Genomic DNA, 23,625 nt, shown 5'->3' with positions numbered 1-23,625 from the left:
ACAAGATCATGATTGATTGTTATATTTTTGATATTATGTTAAAGTAATAAAACAAAATAAATTGAAATTAAATTATCAGGTATAATATATCCAAAACGCATGACATCATCAGCTGTGTAATGTCAAACATAAATGTGAATTTTTTTTCACGCAACAAACAACCTTATCTCGCTGCATTTCGTCATAAATTGCAGTAACAAATTGCTTATTAATTTTTGAGGTTATAATGTGCTTTTTAGTTTGTTCAGAATTCAGATCGATTTCAGCAAAATCAAAGTAAAGCAAATTTTAGTAAATAACTATTGATCTGAAAGAAATAAATAATACCTAGTTGTGCTGTGCATGTAATCGACTATAGAACAATATCACAATCAAAGAATATACTACTCTCTAACCACAATTATGCCAATACCATGTACAACTGGATGTGGCAAAAATGCATCCCTGAAGGTAGTTAATCCTTTTTTTCATGAGTCAATAAACTGGTAACATCTCATCGGTCTCGTTAGTCTAGTGACTAGCTTTTTCGGCAGCGAATCATAGTATAAGTATTCTGTGCATATGGTTCAGTATTGCGCCATAAATGTTATTTGGGCTCTTTCTTCTCTCTGGGCAGGTTTTCGTACATAAACGTTTCCGTCAATTCACAATTGTGCGTGCAATGCCCCTTCCCGCTGGAGTCACTACACCAGGCAGCTAAGCTGGGTCCAGAAACCAAATAAGCTGTCCAGGCTACTGCGGGTTTCCCAGAGCAACAATGAGGATCTCAGTTAGCGCTTGCGTTGTTCTGTCACACCCGTGAACTCCACCAGCAAGTTTGTCAGTGTTTCATGTGCAGGCCCTGTACAGTCCTCTGTGCAGGGCCTGCATAATGTAACATCCATACTAAAAAGATGTTTTAGTGGGCTATGCTCTTTTTTTTGTTGTGTTTGTTATTTTCAGGGCAAGGTTTGTATGAAATAAATTTTTAGGAAAATCTATTAGTACATTGCACCTGTGTTAAGCACAGGCTAATCACTTAATGAACTAAGCGTAAGATTATTGTTGATGTATAATTTTATTTACAGCGTCCAAAAACTGGTGATGCACTTTGCAAGGAATGTTTCTTCTGGGCATTTGAAACAGAGATACACTTTACCATCACTAGAGGTGGATTATTCAACAGAGGTGACTATGTAGCTGTTGCCGCGTCTGGCGGGAAGGACTCCACTGTGCTGGCACATATTCTCAAACTATTGAACGAGAGATATGACTATGGATTAAATCTTACGCTTTTGTCAATTGATGAAGGTATGTATTAAAAGAGCATCTCTGAATTTTTTGCTGGTTCTAAGTGCCAGGAAAAGCATTCCCAATCAGTGGTGGATTCTTTTGAAGACTTAAAAGCACTTTTAAAAGATTAACACTTTTTATATTTCAATTTCTATTCCTATTCAGGAATTACAGGTTACAGAGATGACAGTCTTGAAACAGTAATGCAAAACAGTGTAGACTATGTGATGCCACTCAAGATTTTATCATACAAAGACTTATATGGCTGGACTATGGATGAAATTGTCGCTCAAATAGGAAGGAAGAATAACTGTACATTCTGTGGGGTATTCAGGCGGCAGGCGTTGGACAGAGGGGCTGCCTTGCTCAACGTGAAGTGTATAGCAACTGGCCATAATGCTGATGATATTGCGGAGACTGTGCTGATGAATGTACTTAGAGGAGACATTGCTAGGTTGAATAGGTGTACTGCTATATCTACTGTAAGTTTTTAAAAACGTTCTAGTTTGCTATGTAGCCAATTCTGTTAACTAAATTAAGTTGACAGGTCTAAATATAGTGCTATCCTTTACTACAGGGAGCATTAAGAAAGAGATAGCAATTTGTTTAGAGTTAATTTATTTCAGTTTATTACATATAGTTACAATTCCCTACATGAAAATTAAACCTTGGTTGATTTGAAGTACGCAGATTGCCCCAACATGCACAGACCCACCATACTTATGCATGCAATTTCTCTTCCTCTACATCATATTCCTCATTACTGAGGGTTATGACAGGACCCTGTACCATTATTCATAATATTATAATGCCCAGTTCATTTGCATACAATTCCACTAAGAGAATGAGATTTCAACTTTATTATCAGATGTTAATGATAAATTACTGGAACCAACAATTTAACATGGTCTCCAAGGCACAGGGACAGTGAAAAGAAAAGGCCACATTCGGAAATCCAGTTGTTCACCCATCCAGTTACCAATCAGGGTCAAAATTGCTTATCCAGCTAATATTTTTAATGTTTCATATTTACAGGGTAGTGAAGGGACAATCCCTCGAGTAAAACCACTGAAATATACCTACGAAAAAGAAATAGTAATGTATGCGCACTACAAGAAACTTGTCTACTTTTCAACGGAGTGTGTGTTTGCTCCAAATGCCTACAGAGGGCACGCGCGAGCTCTGCTCAAAGACATGGAAAAAATTAGACCCACCTGCATTATGGATATTATTTACTCAGGTAAGAAAAATTACATTTATAAAGTTCTCCTATATCAAAAAAACTTCCCTGGTGCCTGGGGGTTTGATTTTTGGTTGGTTCAATTTGAGAAATTTTTAATCATTAAAAACACAAGTTAAGTGTGAGTTTGCTTTGCACATTGAGGGTTCAGTACCTTGGAATTGAATTGGATGTGTATATTTTACTGTCTAAATTATCTTGCTGATGTCAAGTTTGTAATACGCAATTTTATTCTAATTTAATTATTCAACTAGAAATTTAAAAAAATCGGATTTTTCCTTTACTGGTGTGTTGTAAGTCACTTCTTGCCTTTTGTGATTCTAGGTCAGCGGATAACATCTAGCCTATCCTATAAATGAAAATATGACTTTATTGCAGAGTCTAATATAGGTTAAGTCTAACAAAGGTTTCTTATATAGTGTCATCAATGTAGAATAGGTGGCACGCGAATCACATTACAACGCATGCAGGGCTAGCTAGTAAAATATAAATTCCATTTCCTTTCAGGTGAAACAATGACTGTCAAAGAAAAAGTATCTCTACCAATACAAAGAATATGCTCTAGATGTAACTTTGTGTCTTCTCAAGAAGTTTGCAAAGCTTGCGTCCTGTTAGAAGGATTAAACAAAGGCCTACCGAAACTTGGTATAGGCAAAAGTTCTAAAGCTAAGAAAATGTTACAAGACTACAATGCAAAACAAAATAATAGCCTAGAGCAAGCTATAAATGAAATAAATGACGAATCTAAGAAAAATAATTGCATTTCCAAAGGAAAAATATGCATGAGTAAGAAAACACAGTGTAATGAAAATAAAGAATCAGATTCAAATACAGATAGTGAAAACACATGTAAGAGAGTACAGAGTAATGAACGAAATGGACTTACAAATAATGAAAATGCAGAATGTTGTGGTGAAAATACATGTAGTCGTAATAGAGCGAAAGAACCACGTGGGGCGAATTCAAAAGCCGAAAAACTTCTAGCGGAATATGGAATACCAGAATTTAGTAACAAAAATAATGCAACTGTTGAAACAAATTCAATACAAAACGAAAATGCTGATGAGAAGGAAATTAGTGTGAATAATTTGAGCAATGGAACAAATTCAACACAAGATTGTGAGAATGAAGTTGATAATGTTGAAGAATTTGAAGTAGATTTTCATGTAAATATTGAAAATATTGTAAAGGAAGAAGATGAGACCTGTGCGGGTGCATGTGGAAAGATTGATTCATTGCATATAGGTTTCTGACCATAGATATTGATTACATGAATTTGAAATTTTAATATAGTATAATGCGCGCAAAACTTCGGAGACATGGTTGCTAACTATAGGCCTCATATGAAAGCTAAGTCACTCAGCTCAGCAGATGATGAAGAGAGGTATGCTTGGAGTTTCTCTACATGATCAAATCAGGAATGAGGATCTGTAGGAGAACCACAGTAATCGACATATCTAAACGGGTTGCAAAGCCGAAGTGGCAATGGCCAGGCACACCTAGTTCGAAAAAAACGATAAACGTTTGGTGTTCAAAGGTACTAGAACGTGGGAAAATCCTCTATTAGAAGGACCAAACCGAGAGCCGCTGGATTCAGGCGGCGCAAGACCATGGCCTGTGGAAGTACAAAAGACTATGTCCAGCAGTAGACGTCTATTGGTTGGTAATGATGATGCCCGCAAGTCCTATTTGAACAGGTGTATGACTTCGCATTGTATAATAATGGTAAATATGTACAAAAACTAGTTAAATAATATCTATATTAGAAACAAGCAGACCCTATCAGAAAAAAAAATATATAGAAATGTTTTCAAAATAGTTTTTATTTCATTGAAACTACAATACATTCGTAGCCATTTTCTCTAGTCTTCCTTACAATCAGAAACAAATCAATTTTCTATTTACATACAATACAAGAAGTTACACAAAAACAACACAAAATTATGACAGTTTCAAATAGCATTTCAAACCCTAAGCCCTAATTCGCACTAGCGTTAAAAAAGCGTTAAACCCCGGCGTTGCGCTGAAAATGCGCGTTGAAAAAGCATTGACGTGTGAACAGATACTTGGCATTGCATTTGTTCTATTTGAACGCTTTTTTAACCGACGTTAAAAAAGCTCTCGTGCGAATGAGGCCTTATTTTATCCCTTTAGGGGTAGGATTTTAAAAAATCTGTCATCTATGTCATAATAATAAATAATTATCTGCATGCCAAATTTCAACCAGATCCGTCGAGTTCCAGACTCCATTAGTTTCAGCCCCCCCGATTGTGTAAGAAAAACGTACATTACACATGTTCAACATTTTTTACATTTATTTCACAGCCAATCAATCAAGGGGCAGAATTTGCTACCAATTACTATAATAACGCTGAATAAGTTTGTCTTGTCTTACACAATTGGGGGGGCAGCTGTGCGTTGAATAGATCAGTTAGTCAGTCAGTCACATTTTCTTACACTTACAGTACTGGCTAAAACGCAGTTTGACCAGGCAGAGCTCATTTGATCACGTGACTCAAAAAAATATCTACGGTACAACAAGTAGTCCAATCTGAATAGTAGCTGTATGACAGCTGCCTGTGCATTGTACAAAAACAACCCTAGGGCCGGCGCACATATGCATATGAGCGCAGCGCAGAGCATGCCTGCGAAGTTTTCTAAACGCGTGACACATTACGCGAATTTCTACCAGAGAATGCGCGAGCACGCGCGGGATGCGCGCGGATGCGCGAGTATCCGCACACATGCACAATTGATTTTAGATATTATTTCAATGAGGACAATGACGATAATGCTTTGACTGTGAAAAATGCTCTGCGCTGCGCTCCGCCATATGTGTGCCGGCCCTTAGATGGACTTGTATATTTTTAATCTTTACTTTATGACCCGCACAAACCACCACGTTGAGACTTCAGATTGGACCACTTATTTTGCACTGCGCTAGATTAGGGTGGTGCAAGACCATGGCATTTAGACCCTAAAAGGCATTGCAAGATACCTAGGTCCAGCAGTGTGCGTCTATCGTTTGATGAAGATGATAAGTTAGTTTTTGTGTTTAGTCCTAAGTGATGAAGGCGGGTGCTCGTGAGTCTATCCGCTCCCGGCAGATGGGGCACTTGTCCCGGATGTTCTCCGAGCAGTCCTCGCACAGACACACGTGACCGCACGGCAGCAGGATTATCTGAAATATCATATCAAATAAATACAAAGAAACCATTTGTTAGGAAACAAAGCAAATGAATGTAATAAGTAATAACCAATGTCAACGATGGTCCTACAGAAATAACAATTTTGGTGCAATGAGAGCTTTAAATATAAAAACAATCGAATTAAAAAATAAATATTTATTTAAAAATTATATCTTCAATAATCTTTCAATTCATAGTTTCAAGCAATGTTAGGATATAAGCATCTTTTTCATTTTACTTTTTTCGCTCATCTTCACAAAGCGCCAACAAAAGCAAAGCTGTGTCTTCCAACTCATTTGATGATATTATGAAGAGCGGGCAGCGAATGGCGCTCCAAGCCGCGACCGCGGCCACGGTGGTGTGTGTTTGTGGCGGCTAGAGCCGCGACCCGCGGTAGGCCGCCACCGCAGGCCGCGTCTGTGTGTGACAGGCCTAAAGCTACTCACCTCCTTAGGGTTCTCAGTGCACACCACACAGAGTTGAACTTCACTGAGGTTCTTGTCCCTCGTGTGTGCGCGTCTCTCTCTTCGACCTGCAGCCAGTTGCTTCTTCATGAGGTCTTCCGCCTCGCGTCGCTTTCTCTTCTTGAGGTATTTGTACACGATGCGGCCCGAGGCCAGCGCTGCTACTGTGCCGAATAGTACCATTAGGATTCTAGAAATAGAAGTATGTTTAACATTGGCAAAAAAATCAATGGTCATCATCAAATCCATCAAAGCACTTTCTGACCCAACAGAGTCGTTCATATATGGAATAAATTGCCCAAGGATGTGGCTATGTCATGCTCCATTAACCAGTTCAAGAATAGATTGGACAAACATTTGAAAAGCACAAAGCACTTATGATATAGATGCATCAGCGAAAGCTACTTAGTCATAAGTCACAAATATTAATGATAATAGCAATTACTTTTATACACAGATTAATATTGTGTATCTTTGGCAACCGCTGAGTTTCTTGCTGGTTCTTCTCGGTAGGAAAGGCATTTCGAAGCAGTGGCAGATGCTTAAATTGATTTAAAAAAAAGTACTTGTAAAATTTTATTTGAAAATAAATAAATTACATTCTACTATTCTAAAAACTATCAACTAATTACCTCAAGAAATCTCGTGAACTCGCAAGCCTCTTCAGTAAACTGGATTTAGTAGCTGTGGTCAAATACAGTGGCAACCCATCTCTGGGCGGCTGAATCTTCAGCCCTGCGCTGGTTCTGCTAAGCTCCCCTATTGCCGTGATATAGGACCCGTCTCGTAACATCTCCTCCATGGTTTGAAGGCCACGTTGTCGGACCCCAGAAAAGAATCCCCAAACATGGTCTATTACTCCTGGTGACATGGGCTCAAACTTGTCCGAGATTACATCCAGATCTGGTAATAAAAACCAAACAATGAACGAAGATGCGGGCATCATCTATCTAGCTATAATTAAGGTTATAAGAGCCAGAGGGCCTAGTTGATTTTTTTCAAAAGTGATATACATACATTAAAATTGCAACGTAATAGCTCGTTCACACAGGCTGCGTAAGCGTAGACGTAGCGCGTACCATTGCGTTGTATTATATGGAACTGTATGAAACATGGCACACCGCTTGCGTAAATCATGGATGTATGCGTAACCCAGTGTGTTAGGGGTTTATACGCGTCACTACGCACATGTCACGTGTACGCAATTGATGTGAATCGGCCTTTAACAGTTAGTTAAAGCATCATACTAGCCCTCTATGAAACCTTGCTTTTGAAAAAATCAGGCCATTTTGGCACTCATGGCCTCATTTACTAATAAGTCAAAAAAGTGACAGAAATTTAACAAACCCAACAATTCTGCAGCCAGTGCATCAACAACCTCAATGGTATATTTGCCATTGCTGAGGACAAATGGTGTGGAATTGTACACTTCATGGATTGTGCGAGTTTGATCTGACCAGAACCCTGCCGAGGTCCGAGCTATCACATGTTCTTTTATTGTTAATCTGAAACCAGTACCTACTTCATAAGTAGTAACCGCATAAAATTAAATTTAAAAAAAAATTACATCAAAATACACAGCCTATCCATACATAAAGTATAATTAGTAGTATAATTCTCTGTATATTGTATAACAGGAATTCTCTGTATACAATATAAGTTTAATAAATATAATTTTTTTTTTAAATGTCTCTTTTCGTAGTAGATGGTGTTTGATTTTGATGAAATTTTGTACAGATAAAGCATGCATCCCAGAAACTGACATAAGCTACTTTGTATACCAGAAAATTAAAGAAATTCTACGCTATAATATATCTGTGATCTTACAAGGCCCATCTGCTGAACAAATTATGAAAGGTACTAGATATAGGTTGATAGACTTAGTAGGCTACTATTCATCCTGGAAAAATGGAGTTTCCACATTTATGCCTAAATCCATGTCACAGGCATCTGTTAGAAATATTTTATTGGCAGAGAATTTGATCAGTAGTTTTAAAGAAAATAACAAATAAAAACTTAAAAAATGCTAGTTTTTACTTTTTTGTGACATGCCTAAAAAGAAACAATGTTATAATTTATAGGAATTACAGGATTTTACACATTTTACATTTAACTTACAAGGATGGGCCACAATGCTAAGTCTTTATAAGGATGCATACTTATTGGCTATCGCTTAATGAAGCTTGATATTTTTTTATTATTAATCACAATGAATAGAGATACCTCTGTATGACTCCAGTGACAGAGTGGTTATAATTACTGGTGATGGGGTTACCCAGGGGCTTCACCAGGCCTCGGATCACCACATATGGGATCACATGGCTGGGGTACTTGTTTATTTCCTTGTTCAGTGAGGAGTCTATATCTAATACTGGTGCAGACTGAAAATAAACAGTCATGTTTTAAAAAAATTCAAGTAACTTGTATTAAGTACTTAAAAATATAAGTTAAAATCTGGTAATCAGAGTTAGTACAATTCAAGTAGTATAAATAATGAATTTAGAAGAATTTTCAAAACTTTCCAGGAAAATCACAATGACAGGTTTCATTTAATTTTCTTACTAAGGGTAATATTGATTTATTTACTAAAGCCAGTCCACTCAAATTTAGCCTGACCCATATATTGGCCAAAAACCTCCCCTTTTCTTCACAAAGTCTAAGCGCGTTAAGTTGGTGACAGGTAAATACCCCGAATATAATATGGATCGCAGACCTGATAACCTTTCTGGAAATTATCAGATTCTTCGTAATTTAGCTTGTAAATTAACAAGTTTAGTCCACATACCTGTAAAGCATTCAGGATATGTTTACATTTGCTCAGCTGTTTCACACAAAATCCCAATATCAGGGAATCTATGCCAAGTATAACGGTTTCGCCGATTATCTCCGAAAAGAAATCCATGGTGGTTGTATATTAACTTCGCAGTACTATAAATTTTTAGAACAGCACTCGCCACAAATGGTGTGGTTTTCTGGTTAATTTAAATCATCTTTTGATCTAAGTTATCTAATAATTTTCGGTAAATAAAAATAGTGTATTTCAGAAAATGACTGTCAAGTCAAATTGAGTCAAATCACATGTAAAAGTCAATGTCATTGTCAAGTCAATCTTTCCACTGACAGCTGCTTTTTAGGGTTCCGTATCTTAAGAAAAAAACGGAATCTTTATAAGATCACTTCGTTCATCATTGCCTGTCTGTCTGACAAGATCTTCAAGGGAATCAAAATCTTACTACTACTTACAGTAGTAAGTAGTAAGTAAGAGTAATTACTAGGCTACTTATCAATTACCTAGAATCATTTAATTTCGCAGGCAGTAATGTCTTAGAGCACAAGTAGGTATGTATAAGGAAAAATCTGAAAACCGTGGAATTTGTGGTTAGGTACATCTCAGAAAAAGTTGAAAAGCATTCTTTCTTGTATGATGGTACAGAACTTTCGTGTGCAGATCCGACTCGCACTTGATCTGATCATTTTTTTTTTTCAACTGGCTTTACGGCTCTGGGTTCTAGCCTCTAAATTACTTTATTTTCACGTCACCCATAGCCTAATTAGTGATTACATACTCTGTATTGGACATAATCAGATTACTGGTCTGTGGACATAATCCTTGATTCAGGATCAAACCAAGAATTCCCTCACTCTAGTTCACTCATGGCTAATGGCTATTACAAATAATAATCTCAGGTGATTTTTAAATTCCAGTACTGAAGAGCTGATGAGAAAAGAGTTGGTACCTACTTCATAATATAATACCAATACTACATCTTTCTTCTACTCTACAGTTCGTTCAGGTTTCTTGAATATTCCCTGAATATTAAGATACTCTAGAGTCTAGAGGTCCCAATCTCATTGGTAGGTCTAGAGTCTAGACCTACCAATTTATTTCACATCATTCAAGTCTAAAGGCTCTAGGCAGCATTGAAATAAAACCCTTGCATCACTTAATCACATTTTTATTTAACCAATAAAATAACCCTAATTTCTACGTCTTCGGACTCTGGATATTCTCCAGGCGTTAGGTTCTTCGTACTTATTGTACAAAGGTTCTAATCTCTGGTTCTTCTTGAATTTGGACAGTTTGGTGGGGTCGGAGAACTTGAAAAAGGCGGGTGCGAACTCCACCAGCCATTTAGGGTCTATTGTGGTCACTTCTCGCATGTACTCCTTGGTGGTTTGCACCAACTCGTGGTAAATAACCCTAGAAACAACAAAATACAATTAGTGCTGTAACCTCATGTGGTTGAAGTAAAACCATAGAAAAATCAAACGCACGCCGTACAAGATTTTTGAAAAGTCAGCAAAAAGTTTTTATCGCGCTATTCTTGATACTATAAAACTATAAAACACATTGATAAAAGATGGCAGCCTCAAAACAGCTGGTCTGTTTCGCGGTCATTTTAAATATGGACGGAAGTAGCGTGGATGTTGTGTGATATGTTATTGAACAAAATAACAAACTAACTATGATATTAGTATGAAGTATGATTAGATAAGAAAAAAATGCATACCATTCCGGTTGCCTGTTGAACAGCGCGCTGGAGGGGTGTATGTAGACCACTTGGCTGTCGACGAGTGTGCGGTACCCCTCTTGCGGGTCCTTCTTGGCAGCATTGCGGAAGAAGCCCGAACAGATCGTTTTCTGGATGCGCACCGTATTCTTACCCGCTGACACCACGTCAAGTTTATGCCTGGAAGTATTTTAACATTATTGTAATAATATTATTGCTACTTCTATACTTTTAATGTAATGTTAAAAAAACTTATGTTTTATTTAAAGCTCACCCAACTTCAAACATACATACTGTGTAGTCGGTTTTTTTAATATCTTTTTTTCACCAGTGTAATCTGTATATTTCAAAGAAAGGCGTTTTAAAACAAGGCCTCACCTGTCCATAATGCCGAGCAGCTGTTTACGCACATCTTGCGCGCGCTTCAGAGTTCTGATCTGCACGAAGTTCTCGTAGCACCAGGCGTTGGAGAACTTGTTGTTCTTCCAGCTGTTGTACACGGCCAGTAGGGTCAGATGGTCACCTAGGAAAATTCAAAATTGAAAATGAAACGGTCAAGTTCGAGTCGGACTCGTACGGACGAAGAGTTCTGTACCATCGTACAAGATATAACACTTACACTGCAAGTTAATGATGGACAGCGCCATCTATGTATAGTCCGTGCCAAATGACTTCTCTCGTGTGATTTAACTCTATGGGTCAACAGTTATGTCAAAAGTACGGTTCATCTTTAAAATAAGGACTTTGGTGCAGCTCCGGGTCATAAAATAAAATTGAATTGAATTGAAAATGAATTTAAAATAAGGACTGACGTCGTACTTCGCGTAAGAAGTCATTTTAACGCATTATAGGTATGATTTAGTAATCTGAGTATTATTTTTTCACATATATTTTTTATATTATCACAAATTCACGGCTTTTGAATTTTTCCTTTTCTTCTATAAGACCTACCTGCCAAATTTCATGATTCTAAGTTAACGGGAAGTACCCTATAAGTTTTGAGTCCCTCTTCTTGACAGACACGACAGACCGACAACGAAGTGATCCTTTTTTGTTTTCGAGGTATGGAACCCCAAAACCCATTAAAAATATATTAATAGAGAACGGGCAGGCGCTTCACCTGACGTTATCATCGCCGCCCATGAACATTTGAAACATCAGAAAATATATACCTTCAGGTTGGTTGAACTTGGCCTTCTTCTGGTCGGCCAGAGCTTGCTTGTCCTTGGGCCGGTAGAACACGTTCTGCACGCTGAGCATCGACACGATGGTGAGGATCTCGTCGGAGCACTGCAACGCTACCGACATGATGAGGATCTTCGACAGGTTCGGCTCCAGGGGGAATTCCGCCATCTGAATTAAGTTGAGTCTATTAAGTTTAGTGGAACGCGTGTTTGGAACCCTCGTAGCTTTAGTTTTAAGTTTACATACTTAATTAATTAATTAATTATTATCACTTCAATATCATCTTACAAATCTAACAATTCTGACCATCAAAAGGTGTACAATAGTACCTACTTTGAATAAATGATTTTGAAAGCTGAGAGTGAGAAACAGCGATGAAAAAACTTGGGACGCGTATACTCATATATAACTAGGAATAAACGTATTTTCATATTTTGATAGTATGTAATTACAAAACATAAGATTTACAACAAAACAAAACTGCTTTTTTTCTCACGTTACTCCCCGGAAGCAGAGTTCAAACGCCTGTAAAAAAAAAGATAAAAAGCTTCTTTTCAAAAAGATAAAAAGCATACCCGTCGCCCCAGTCGTGTAAGCAGCCCCTCGGAATCCAGTGCAGAGAGCGAGTGCAGCTGTTCTAGTGCCATTATGAGGGACTCCACCGGCGGCGCGTCCATGAAGTCAAAGTGTAGCAGATCGTTGATGCCCATAGTTTTCAGTTGTAGCACCTGCACACAAACAAATTAATGAAATATGCTTTTTCGTGCACAGTCACTCAACGGACGATACTATATGAAGATGATGTACACCAAAAGAGGTAAAACAAACATTCCAACAAGTTAAAGTTAAACAGCACTAAAACTCGACTACTACCCGCGAACCGCCGATAGTTAGTGATAGATATAGTATTAAACTGTTTTTCTATCACTTCCATTTGATATCCCACTCGATACAATAGCAAAAAAAATTTTGGGGACCCCCATTTTTTCGATGTAACATCCGCCAGCTCGATTTTTTTCGTATAAAATGTAGCCTGATATCACCCGGACCGTAATAACGAATCGATTGACACATCAATCATTAAAATCGGCTCAGTAGTTTAGGCGCTAAGGTGGAACACACATAAATACAAACCTACATACATACATATTACATAGACTGCTAAAATCATAACCTTTCTTTTTGGCTTTGCCGTAGTTGGTAAAGAATAAAAGTAGATCAATTGGTGTCCTTATCGCTTTGAAGCGATATCTATAGTGTAGAAGTGGTAGCAGTAGTAGAGAGAACACTTACAGTAGTAGCGAGGTTGGTTCGCTGTATCTCGGGCACGGGTGTGGGCAGCATCTCGTCGCGGTACGCGCGCTCCGTGTACAGGCGGTACGTTTTGCCCGGCCCGGTGCGGCCCGCGCGACCAGCTCGCTGCTTTGCCGCTGCCTGCAATTATATTCATGTATATTCATTATATTCATGTATAATTCTTGGCAGAAGATGTGTAGTGGGAGAAAGTTGGCGAATCCGGGAAGCGAAAGTCGACGTATCAACCAATAGCGTGCGCCCGCGCCGACTGATCAACCAATCGCGTGCACCCGCCATTCGCCAGCCAATCGCGTCAATGCACAATACTCAAAAATGAAACTGACTAATTTAAAAGCTTGCGTTTGTTCAAAAGTCAAAACTAAAAATATTACTTCAACAATTTTAATTGAAACTAAGGGTAGATAAGAAATGCACAATGCGACAAAAAGAGAATTAAAAGTTGGTAACTGAGAAGGGATTTGAGAAAGAGACGAGACAGAAGAATTAAAAAAACACTATCCCATACTCACTTGTGATATCGGAGTGACAACCAACGAATCCATCCCAGTCTTTGAATTGTACACCTTCTGCTTCACGAACCCTGGATCCACCACGTAGTAGATTCCGTCTATCGTTAGCGACGTCTCTGCTATGTTAGTGGCTATCACCACCTTCCTAGACCCAGGCGGCGCCGGCTCGAAGATCCTTGTCTGCATTTCGGACGGCAACGCAGAATACACCGGCAGAATTATTAGTTCTGGTACATCAGGTCCTAAAGACTTCATTCTTTCGTACAAAATCTCGCACGCGGTATCGATCTCCTCTTGACCGGTCAAAAACAAGAGTATATCCCCCGGAGGTTCCCGCAAATGTATTTGCATCACCGTGATCAAAGACGCGTCCAAATAATCCGTCTCAGGTTCCTTAGTATACAAGACTTCTACAGGGAAAGTTCTACCAGGTATGGTAAAAATAGGCGCTTCAAAGAAGTATTGGGAGAATTTCACAGCGTCTAATGTAGCTGAGGTGACTATGAGTTTGAGCTCAGGCCTCTTTTGCACGGCTTGTTTGAGGAGGCCGAATAGCACGTCTGTGTGAATGGTTCTTTCGTGAGCTTCGTCCAACATGATGACGGAATAGCTTTTGAGATCTAGATCCATTAGGCATTCGCGAAGCAACATACCGTCTGTCATGTACCTGGAATAAGACAAAAACACATTTTACTAGCTGACGCACCCCGGCTTCCCTTGAGTGGAATGTTTGGAAATCAGTGAAAAACTTACTTGATAACAGTATCAGGTCCCGTGCAGTCCTCAAAACGAATGGTATACCCGACTTCCTGGCCCAATCTGCAGCCGAACTCCTCGGCGACTCGCTTGGCGACGGACATGGCGGCCACGCGGCGCGGCTGCGTGCACGCCACGCGCCCGCGCGCCGCCAGCCCGCACTCGCACACGTACTGCGTTATTTGAGTCGTCTTTCCGGATCCAGTCTCACCAATCACGATCAGGATTTGGTTGTCTGATATCGCCTGTGACCAAAAAAATTGCTTTTAAAAAGCCTACACTAGATTTTTAGCCTAGTTTCTGTAAGTTTAATGTATATGTAATATTTCAATGACTTTTTTGACGGCAGACATGTTGGCCAAGTGCTGAGTTTAGTTAGAAATCGGTTAATTGTGGCAAAAAATGGCACACGAAGGTTCCGTACTTTTTTTTTAAAATTTACATGGCAGCTGTTTTGAAACTTTTATTATTTCTTATCATAGTGGCAATAGTAATACTCACTCTGTGAAAATTTCAACTCTCTACCTATTAAATTTCATGAGATACAGCCCACCGACAGACAGACAGTAATACATATAGTGTAGGCTTGATATAGGGTCAAATTGGTACCCTTGTCAACTGACTATTGGTGACTTACCTTAGTCAACTCATCCCTCAACTTGTAAATAGGCAGCGATTGTCTCTGCTCCAACAAAGACAAGTTGGTCTTCTTGCCAAAGGATGACTTCTTGCCTCCAATCACATGCTTCTTCCACTCCGGCAGGTCCTGAGGAGCTATCCCGGTGCCCCTCATGTTGGCTGCGAGGGTCCTGCCATCTGCCTCGGGTAAGGGATCTATCCAGTTTTTGTTCAAGCCAGTTGGTAGACTCTCCATCTCTTGTTCCCTTTGCAGCATTTTCTGTTAAACAATTTTATTATGTTTAAATTATATGAAAAATATTAAATAATTATGGGAACATGCTTATTGAGCTAAGTACCAAACATGATAGTTCAACAATGATAGTAATTAATCTACCCGCTTGTATTATCATTTGTTACAAAAAGGAAAACAAACAAAAAGAGAACCAGAGTAACCGGTGTAGTTCAAGGGCACATATTTTGAAAAACCTATACTCGTTGGGGTCCTAAGGTGCAAGAATGGTGTCGGAAAGCGTAGCCACTAGGAGGACTACAACCTACACCACAACATCATATGAGTCGCAGAGTGCCGCTTGAAAGCAGCAGACCGTAGCATGTGGAAGACCCTGCAAGAAACGTCCATCCGTAGACATTTATCATTGATAATAATTATTATGATTTTCACATTCAATAAAAGCCTGTTTCGAACCTGTTCCCGCCTTTCCTTGGCTAAGGCAGACTGCATCATGGCCGCTTGTGCCAACGACCCATCAGGGTTCTTCACGATCCTCACAGGCGACAGGTCGTGTAACGCTCTCCCGTGGCCTTGCAGGAAGGGAGGTTCCTCTTCCACGAGTTCAATCTCAATATCCGCTTCGCCATCTTCGTCCTTGGGCAGGAGGCCGGTTTCTTCGTCGAAATCTGGTAGCTCACTCTTGTCGATCACCCCTGATGATATCATCTAATAACAACGATAAGATATACGAACTTTAAAGTAGCTATAACACGTACAAAGTAACAATGAGCACACCGAATTTGCTCTATCTTTATGTTACGTGAAAAGTATGGTTAGCAAGAAAAATATTTTGCATACCTACAAAATTTTTTCTGTAGTGCATTATTTAATCATGATTAAATATTGCATAAAAACCGAATTGTGGCCAATTTTGTTGAACATAATCTCTAAACTAAACTAATTTGAAAGTTCTAAATCTGGTGCTATCCTTTTCCACAGGGAGCATAATGAAAGAGCCACATTATTAATATTGATGTTGATGTTGACTGTACCTGTTTAATCTCCCATCTCTCGGGGCTGGAGATCCTCGTGACTCGCTTCCGGCTGGAGTCCTCGTCAGGGTCGATGCCGCTCTGCAGCCCCGCCAGCACCGTGGCCGCGGGCGGAGGCCTGTCCGGGTTGCGACCTTCACGTTCAGCCTGATAATTAAAAAGAAATTGTGCATTTAAAAGGGTTAGTTCAGTTAGACCGTCTTTGAATCATTACGCACGGTCGACCTAGTTACTATGGTCGGATGCCAGATAGTTCTAATGAGCTATGACCTTTATAGTTCAATATAGCATAGAACTGCATACAAAAAATGTACTCATGGCTTTTATTTGGTCACTGTGTACTACCTGGCATAAACGATAATAAAAGAGAAAAACCAGCACAATATAGCTAACTGCAAATTGCTTCAGTTTTAGAAAACTTACCTCCAAGTGTGCATGAGATGCTGGGTTCAAGTCCTTGCCAGTTTCTTGGCAAACATCCTTCATTGTAAGCGACACTTTTTGTCCAGTCACAGACAGAACTTTAACCTGAGACAAAAATAAGATACATAATTATCATTATCAGTCAAACACTAAAACATCATAACACTTAAAAGCTAAGTAACTTTTTCTGACATTTTTAGTGATTTTATAAATTAACTACTGATTTTATAAATGTGAAATGTTTGTTATTTATTGGTTTGTCCTTCAATCACGCCGTAAAGAAGCAATGGATGGACGTGATTTTTGCATGGATATATTTAAAGACCTGAAGAGGACAGGCTACTTTTTATCTTATAAATTATTATATAATTTATAGGTTTTTTTCTTACCTTGACCTTGTCTCCTCTAGAGACCACATCAGACACATTGGTGACCCTGCCCTCTGACCTGAGCTGTGAGATGTGGACCAGACCTTCCCATCTCTTCCTCAAGCCCTCCATTTGTACAAAACATCCAAACGGCACTATGTTGGCCACTCGTCCGCTGTATATCTGAAAATATAGATATTTCAATGATCATGGGACACTTTAATAGTAGCTTACAAACAACTCAATCCACAAAGACCTTTAAATAAATAGTGACTCTCCTTATGATGTGAAATGTCATATTTATACATAAATAGTGTGATGTATGCAGTGTGCTAGTATTATTCTGGTCATAAAGGTTTTACATAAATACTAAACAATGGCTCACCTTTCCTGGCTCTGGATCATCGCTGATCTCCACATCTGGACTCTTCTTCCTTAGAGGCTTCCTTTCATAATCATTATCCCTGTACCTATTCTTGACTTCTCTGTCCCGAGAATGAGACCTAGACTTCCTGTGCTTTGCCCTGCCTCCCTTATACCTGTCTCTTGACCGTGACCTTTTAGACCTGTCTCTTGACTGTGAATGCCTGGATCTGTCCTTTGACCGTCTAGACCTATCTCTTGACCTGGACCTGTCCTTTGACCTTCTGGACCTACCTCTGGACCTAGATCTGTCTTTTGACCTTCTAGACCTATCTTTAGACCTAGATCTGTCCTTAGACCTTCTAGACCTATCTCTTGACCTAGATCTGTGGCGCTGACGACTTCTAGATCTTTTTCTATCTCTGTCTCTACTCCGGCTCCTTTCTCTATCTCTGCTATGACTCCTAACTCTTTTTTTCTCCCTACTATGACTCCTTTTATCTCTTTCTCTGCTTTTACTTCTATCTTTACTCCTGCTTCGCCTTTTCTTATTTACTGTGCTATCTTTCTTACCGTCTTTTCTATCTTGACTGTGTTCTCTTTTCTTAACGTCATGCTTTGACTCATCTTTTGTACCACTTTTTGAAGGGGCTAAAGCCTCTAATGCAGCCATTGCATCATCAACCACACTACACAATTCTTTTGTTTTTGACTCATTTTTAAATATATCCTTTGATGTGATTCTTTTGTTTTTTTGATCATCCTTTGCCTCTTCTTCACCTTCATCATCTGAAGAGAATGTTGCAGGTTTGTCATTAGGTATGGCCAAGCCCGGAAACTTTGCAGCCAAAGGGTGCGATGATTTATTGTTCTGATCACTTTTCTCGCTTTCACTACCAATAGGCTTCATATGCTGAATTATACGAAGCAAATTCGTCATAAACGAGTCCGAGAATTCCGCTCCATTGTCGACTAAAGCCTTTTTAAAGTTGTCGAAGGTTGGATTTTTGTCTGCTAAGTCGATGATAAATTCAGCTGTAAATGAAGAAAATAGTTAACCCTAAAACAATGTTATAAATTATTTAATATTACAGATAAATAGGTTACAAACATTTACGAAATGCATTTAGATGAACTTACCTAGATCTTTGTCATTCAAGCCCAAGTGGTTATCCAATTCTGTACAAATCTTAGACACAAGAGAGAGGTGCTCTAATTTTGCAACCTCGTCCATATTTTAGACTAAAATATTTAACAATTAGTTAAGTCGATCACAGATTTTATTTTCACAGTGGTCTGCGATTTTCAAAAGAAAATAATAATTATTAAATTTTATTTTATTGTGTGGATGTGTTTAGTGTTATTCAAGTCAATTTTTTTTTTCTCTCTCGTCTGGCTTTACAAAGATTAGCCAATGTCAAGTTTGTAGTTAATTGTAACAAGTTAGGAAAACTATGTACAAGTATACAAGGACCCTGTCTGTGCTGAGTACGCTCGCCAGTCGCCGACATACGTGGACATACGCACGGCACCCGGCAGCCCCCTTAGAGCGCTTTCCAGTCAGTTTTAACAAAAAAAAAAAACACTCCAAAAAGGCAGAGCACGCCCGCCAGCTAACACCAACACAGACGAAGTCTCAAGTCAATTTTGACTTTTTTTTCTGTTGTCTGGCTTTACAAAGATTAGCCAATGTCAAATTTGTAGTTATTTACAAGTTAGGGAAACTATAATTATGAACTTCGTCTGTGCCGGCGCTCGGCGACATACGTGCGGCGCCCCTTTAGAGCGCTTCCCAGTCAGTTTTAACAACAAAAAAAACACAGAGCAAAAAAAAAAAAACGTATAATCAATGACGTAATATCTATGGTTTTATTACTCTTTGCTCTTTGTTCATCGGATCTCCGGATTTCTGGTCTGTGATTCCTGCCCTGTGTGGTCTGTGGTCTGTGCTGTGAGTGTCGCATGTCGCAATTCGCATTGATCACAGACCACAGACCACGAATCCGGAGATAGACGACGAAGTTCCATAGATCTGTTTATGATTAGTAGCGAGTACTATACATACCGATAATATCGGATTATATATATAGAAAAAATCAATATCTATCTATAATAAACTTTCTTTGTATCATGGTCTTTCTATTTCACCCTCTTATGGCAATTTAACACTATACATTACACGTCTCTTTCCCACAATATAATATAGATGTAAACGGTTGCGGCAAAACGTCACGATGACGTCATGACAGCCTAGTAATTTTAGGGATGAGCCTCGAAAATCGTAATGAATCGTAAATTAAATATAGTGTCGCACTTTATCGTAAAAATATCGGTTTTTCGGTTTTCATTTACCGATTTCCGGCAAATAACCGATTTATTCAACTTTTTTTGGTCAACAAAAATAAAACGAAATGAAATCATTAATTTTTTATTAACGATTTAAAAATCTTATTAACTATTTTTGGTTCAATGACGTGATGGTGATAAATATTAGCACGCTTAAAAATTAAGGTGGATGCGACGGGTCTGCCCGCGAAATTCAAATTTAATTTGGTTTTTCGCAATTTGTAAACTAATACGACAACGTAGGCTTATGGCATTCTATTTGCGACAATAACAGTATCATCCCCACCTATTTATTTAAAAATCTTCACTTGAAAGGGTCCAGTTTAAGAAATTAGCTCTAGTATCCACTATAACTCACAAATTAGTCGACGATACTAGAGCTAATTTCTTAAACTGAACCCTTTCAAGTAAAGGTTTTTATATAAACCTGTGAGGATGCTACTGCCATTGGAGCAATTAAAATGCCATAAGCCTAGGTTGTTGTATTAGTTTACAAATTGCGAAAAATCAAATTAAATTTGAATTTCGCGGGCAGACCCGTCTCATGCCCTTAAGGGCCGGCGCACACATGGCGGAGTGCGGCGGAGTTCAGCGCAGAGCATGCCCGCGCAGTTTTCTATTCGCGTGACACATTACGCGAATTTCTACCATAGAATGCGCGAGCACGCGCGGGACTGCGCAAGTATCCGCACGGATGCACAATTAAATTTAGATATTATTTCAATGAGGACAAAGTCGATAATACTTTGACTGTGAAAAATGCTCTGCGCTGCGCTCCGCCATATGTGCGCCAGCCCTTAAAGTACCTAAACTAAACCTTCGTAGGGTTCCAATGCACCACAACAAACTCAGCTGGGTATTTTTTTGTTATTACCATCTCACAATCACACTTAAAACTAGTCAGAGCAATTTATTCATACTATTTTTTTATCATTATCTTTTAGAAAATAAAAACTTTAGATTTCAAGATACATCTCCAAAACGTTGTTTTGAGAGATTATTATAAACTGTATAACAATTAAATATCATAAAATGAATTGCTATAAGTGTAATAATTGTAGTTTTCTGACCAGCGTTTTATGTTTAACACAATCGAACGTCTTGGACGAATTATACAAGACGCAAATGCCAAATTATCGCAGTCTTCATAAAGATATTATTCATTTAAAGTTACTGAGGTCAAGTATCAACCGATTTAAGTAATAAAATTTACATTGTCAGGAAATACAATACAAAACCAGATAATACAAGAATTTTGCATAACAACATGACTTATCTCACACTTATGACATACTTTTGTGTCTTATGACATACTTTTGTGTCTTATGACACAAAAGTATGTCATTATTATTCAGTTACTAGCTGATGCCCGCAGCTTCGCCCGCGTGGATTGGTCAGATCCCTTGCAGCATCAGGATTGAGGAGTTGGAATCCAAATTTTTTATGAAATAATGTTGCAAAGTTCCTCTATCGATTAAAAAAGAAATGACGCAAATCGGTTCAGAAATCTCGGAGATTTTGGTGTACATAGGTAAAAAACACAACTCTCTTCTTGAAAGTCGGTTAAAAAAGTAGCCTATGTTACACCCTGGTCAATTCTCTACTTGTATGTGAAAATCCCGTTAAAATCGGTTCAGCCGTTCCGAAGATTAGCCTTTTCAAACAGACAGACAGACAGACAAAAATTTTAAAAACGTGTGATTCAGTTATGGTATCGTTCAAATAACCATATGACCTTAATATGTGGTAGTTATTTCGAAATTACAGACAGACACTCCAATTTTATTTATTAGTATAGATAGTATAGATGTAGTCACGTTTTCAACAATAATAATTGTACTTGATTCTAAAAATACCATTCAAGTGCGAGTCGGATTCGCACAGAAGGGTTCCGCACGATCGTACAAGAAATCTCAAACCAGTGTAATAAAAATGTGCAAATTAATGACGAATGTGATTTAGTTAAACTAATTATTTGATTGGGAACACAAATCTTTAATTTTTTTGTGATGTAACCATAAGTTCACGGTTTTCAAATTTTTTCGTTCAATTGTGCTATAAGACATTGCCACCAGCCAAATGTCATGATTCCTATTTTGATTCCCCCAAAATGGCAGACACGGGGGGCAGACAGACAGACAACGAAGTGATCCTTTATAGGTTCCTGTTTTCCTTTTGAGGTATGAAACCCTCGACAAATGTAAATCTTTTCCATTAAACTACATTAACCAAAATATATTCTAGTAAAATGTATGAAACAAAAATTTTCAAAATCTATTTATGTGGGTTTAGAAAATCATGATCAGTTTACAAATTCACAAAAAAATTAAGTTTACTAAATCAGATATAGATGGCGCTGTTGCCATTAACTTGCATTGTGGCAACTGTGCCACAATGCACACTGGTTAAAATATCTTGTATAATGATATGGAAACCTTCGTGGGTGAGTCCAACTCGCACTTGACCGGATTTTTTATACCTAAAGCCTGACTAACTAAATTCGTCATCATTCCAAAACGCTAAATGGTTGCAATTTTCCGGACAATGCGTTCTTAAAACCACTTTTAGAATGACCACAACCGTTTAAGCTATCGAATAAATTATTTATAAATAAAATTATCTCTGTAATGAAAATGCCATCATCGATGTTTACAGGTATCGTACAATAATCGTCAATTGTTAAAATGTCCATGTATGTCTTCATCCGCATTGACACAGTGAGGGCCACCTCTCTGCTAAAGACTCTTACAGCAAGCTTGACCTGAAAGGTAAAATGAATTATCAATGAATTACACAAATTCGAGCAAATTGTTAGTTATAATATTATGAGACATAAATCACAACATTTCATGATAATCTTTGACTTTGATTAGATATGTGATGTAACCACAAATTCATGATTTCGGATTTTTCCCTTTATTAATTATTGTGCTATTAGGACATTGCTAGCTACCAAATGTCATGGATTATATACGGGAAGTATCTCAAGAGCTTTGATTCCCTTGTCTTGATAGAGACACAGATAGACAGACAGAAAACGAAGTGTAAGGATTCCTTTTTTCTTTGGAGATATGGAACCCTAAAAATAGAGAACCTAAATGAATTAAAATAAATGCATCCTTTACTTTATCCTTATATCAAGGACATAATTCAAGAATTTTTTGGGCTGGGCCTTAAAAATAGTGCCACTGGTGCCGCTATTTTATGCACCAATTGGTCAAACCAATAATTAGTGGGACAAATTGAACTTTAAAATGTTATACAATCTACTTTGTCCTACTTGGAGGGGCAAGGTGTAATAAGCCAAAATAAAAATCGGTCAAGTGTGAGTTGGACTCGCACACAAAAGGTTCCATACCATCGCACAAGATATAACACTATTTAGCACGCTGAAAAACAGACATACAGACAAACGGACGGACAGGTGGACGGACAGCGGAGGCTTAGTAATAGAGTCTCATTGGCACCCTTCACGTACGGAACCCTAAAAATTGATACGAGTCGTTGCAATGCTAAATACTTTTGGGTGCTCACACCTGTTTCTTCATAAAATGTTTGTAAAACTTCAGTTTGGTATGGTAAGATGTCTTTACTTGCCTTCATATTATCGACAGAATTTGGTTTCAAATGTCTATCTGTTAGTCGAGTATTCCTTACAGTGCCACCAATCCCACCTACCGCATATATTTTTTCAATGATCTGACACGCAAATAGCACGGCGATTACCGATGATTAGGTCCTTTTTCTGAAATTGTTTAAATGACATTTTAGTAGATGT

The 23,625-nt window shown here is 38.4% G+C and overlaps 3 protein-coding genes across 7 annotated transcripts; 1 reads left to right on the top strand and 2 right to left on the bottom strand.

Annotated features, from left to right (window-relative positions):
- The first annotated feature begins 205 nt into the window (after nucleotides 1-205).
- LOC123881128 (cytoplasmic tRNA 2-thiolation protein 1) lies at nucleotides 206-4,157 on the top strand. Its single transcript, XM_045929731.1, has 5 exons — nucleotides 206-450; nucleotides 1,068-1,290; nucleotides 1,438-1,754; nucleotides 2,308-2,512; nucleotides 3,020-4,157. Exons 1-5 carry the CDS (start codon nucleotides 403-405, stop codon nucleotides 3,763-3,765), a joined length of 1,539 nt encoding a protein of 512 aa, XP_045785687.1. The 5' UTR covers nucleotides 206-402; the 3' UTR covers nucleotides 3,766-4,157.
- On the bottom strand, nucleotides 2,892-9,227 carry LOC123881130 (mitochondrial E3 ubiquitin protein ligase 1). 2 transcript variants are annotated; one of them, XM_045929735.1, is made up of 8 exons: nucleotides 8,950-9,227; nucleotides 8,388-8,545; nucleotides 7,512-7,669; nucleotides 6,797-7,067; nucleotides 6,147-6,354; nucleotides 5,574-5,693; nucleotides 4,156-4,159; nucleotides 2,892-2,902 (listed from the first exon to the last, which is right to left on the bottom strand). In XM_045929735.1, the coding sequence occupies exons 1-6, from the start codon at nucleotides 9,064-9,066 to the stop codon at nucleotides 5,574-5,576; spliced, it is 1,032 nt and encodes a 343-aa protein (XP_045785691.1). In that variant the 5' UTR covers nucleotides 9,067-9,227; the 3' UTR covers nucleotides 2,892-2,902; nucleotides 4,156-4,159. The 2 variants fall into 2 exon arrangements, with proteins under 2 accessions (XP_045785691.1, XP_045785690.1); XM_045929734.1 differs by lacking the exons at nucleotides 2,892-2,902; nucleotides 4,156-4,159 and having other exon boundaries at nucleotides 5,283-5,693.
- Nucleotides 9,228-10,104: 877 nt separating this feature from the next.
- On the bottom strand, nucleotides 10,105-18,895 carry LOC123881115 (ATP-dependent RNA helicase DHX8). 4 transcript variants are annotated; one of them, XM_045929704.1, is made up of 16 exons: nucleotides 18,642-18,895; nucleotides 17,771-18,536; nucleotides 17,524-17,731; nucleotides 17,160-17,321; nucleotides 16,771-16,875; nucleotides 16,348-16,494; nucleotides 15,770-16,021; nucleotides 15,080-15,340; nucleotides 14,440-14,687; nucleotides 13,687-14,353; nucleotides 13,154-13,294; nucleotides 12,436-12,588; nucleotides 11,848-12,028; nucleotides 11,054-11,198; nucleotides 10,676-10,855; nucleotides 10,105-10,365 (listed from the first exon to the last, which is right to left on the bottom strand). In XM_045929704.1, the coding sequence occupies exons 1-16, from the start codon at nucleotides 18,733-18,735 to the stop codon at nucleotides 10,143-10,145; spliced, it is 3,933 nt and encodes a 1,310-aa protein (XP_045785660.1). In that variant the 5' UTR covers nucleotides 18,736-18,895; the 3' UTR covers nucleotides 10,105-10,142. The 4 variants fall into 4 exon arrangements, with proteins under 4 accessions (XP_045785660.1, XP_045785657.1, XP_045785659.1 ...); XM_045929701.1 differs by having other exon boundaries at nucleotides 17,524-17,782; nucleotides 17,822-18,536; XM_045929703.1 differs by having other exon boundaries at nucleotides 17,524-17,842; nucleotides 17,882-18,536.
- Nucleotides 18,896-23,625: the final 4,730 nt, after the last annotated feature.

Source organism: Maniola jurtina, chromosome 3 (assembly GCF_905333055.1).
Source record: "Maniola jurtina chromosome 3, ilManJurt1.1, whole genome shotgun sequence".
NCBI classification, from domain to species: Eukaryota; Metazoa; Arthropoda; class Insecta; order Lepidoptera; family Nymphalidae; genus Maniola; species Maniola jurtina.
This window is presented reverse-complemented; position numbering and strand designations above follow the sequence as displayed.

What these genes read in the sequence shown, in the direction of transcription:
- LOC123881130 (XM_045929735.1), bottom strand. Translation starts at nt 9,066, where the DNA reads ATGGATTTCTTTTCGGAGATAATCGGCGAAACCGTTATACTTGGCATA. An exon ending in ACTGGCTGCAGAATTGTTGG is followed by an intron (nt 7,068 to 7,511) that starts GTTTGTTAAATT and finishes TTTTATTACCAG; the next exon opens with ATCTGGATGTAATCTCGGAC. An exon ending in GCACTGAGAACCCTAAGGAG is followed by an intron (nt 5,694 to 6,146) that starts GTGAGTAGCTTT and finishes ATGATATTTCAG; the next exon opens with ATAATCCTGCTGCCGTGCGG.
- LOC123881128 (XM_045929731.1), top strand. Translation starts at nt 403, where the DNA reads ATGCCAATACCATGTACAACTGGATGTGGCAAAAATGCATCCCTGAAG. An exon ending in GCAAAAATGCATCCCTGAAG is followed by an intron (nt 451 to 1,067) that starts GTAGTTAATCCT and finishes TTTTATTTACAG; the next exon opens with CGTCCAAAAACTGGTGATGC. An exon ending in GCTTTTGTCAATTGATGAAG is followed by an intron (nt 1,291 to 1,437) that starts GTATGTATTAAA and finishes ATTCCTATTCAG; the next exon opens with GAATTACAGGTTACAGAGAT.
- LOC123881115 (XM_045929700.1), bottom strand. Translation starts at nt 18,735, where the DNA reads ATGGACGAGGTTGCAAAATTAGAGCACCTCTCTCTTGTGTCTAAGATT. An exon ending in CTAGAGGAGACAAGGTCAAG is followed by an intron (nt 16,876 to 17,159) that starts GTAAGAAAAAAA and finishes TTTTTGTCTCAG; the next exon opens with GTTAAAGTTCTGTCTGTGAC. An exon ending in TTACACGACTGGGGCGACGG is followed by an intron (nt 12,029 to 12,435) that starts GTATGCTTTTTA and finishes AACTTAATTCAG; the next exon opens with ATGGCGGAATTCCCCCTGGA.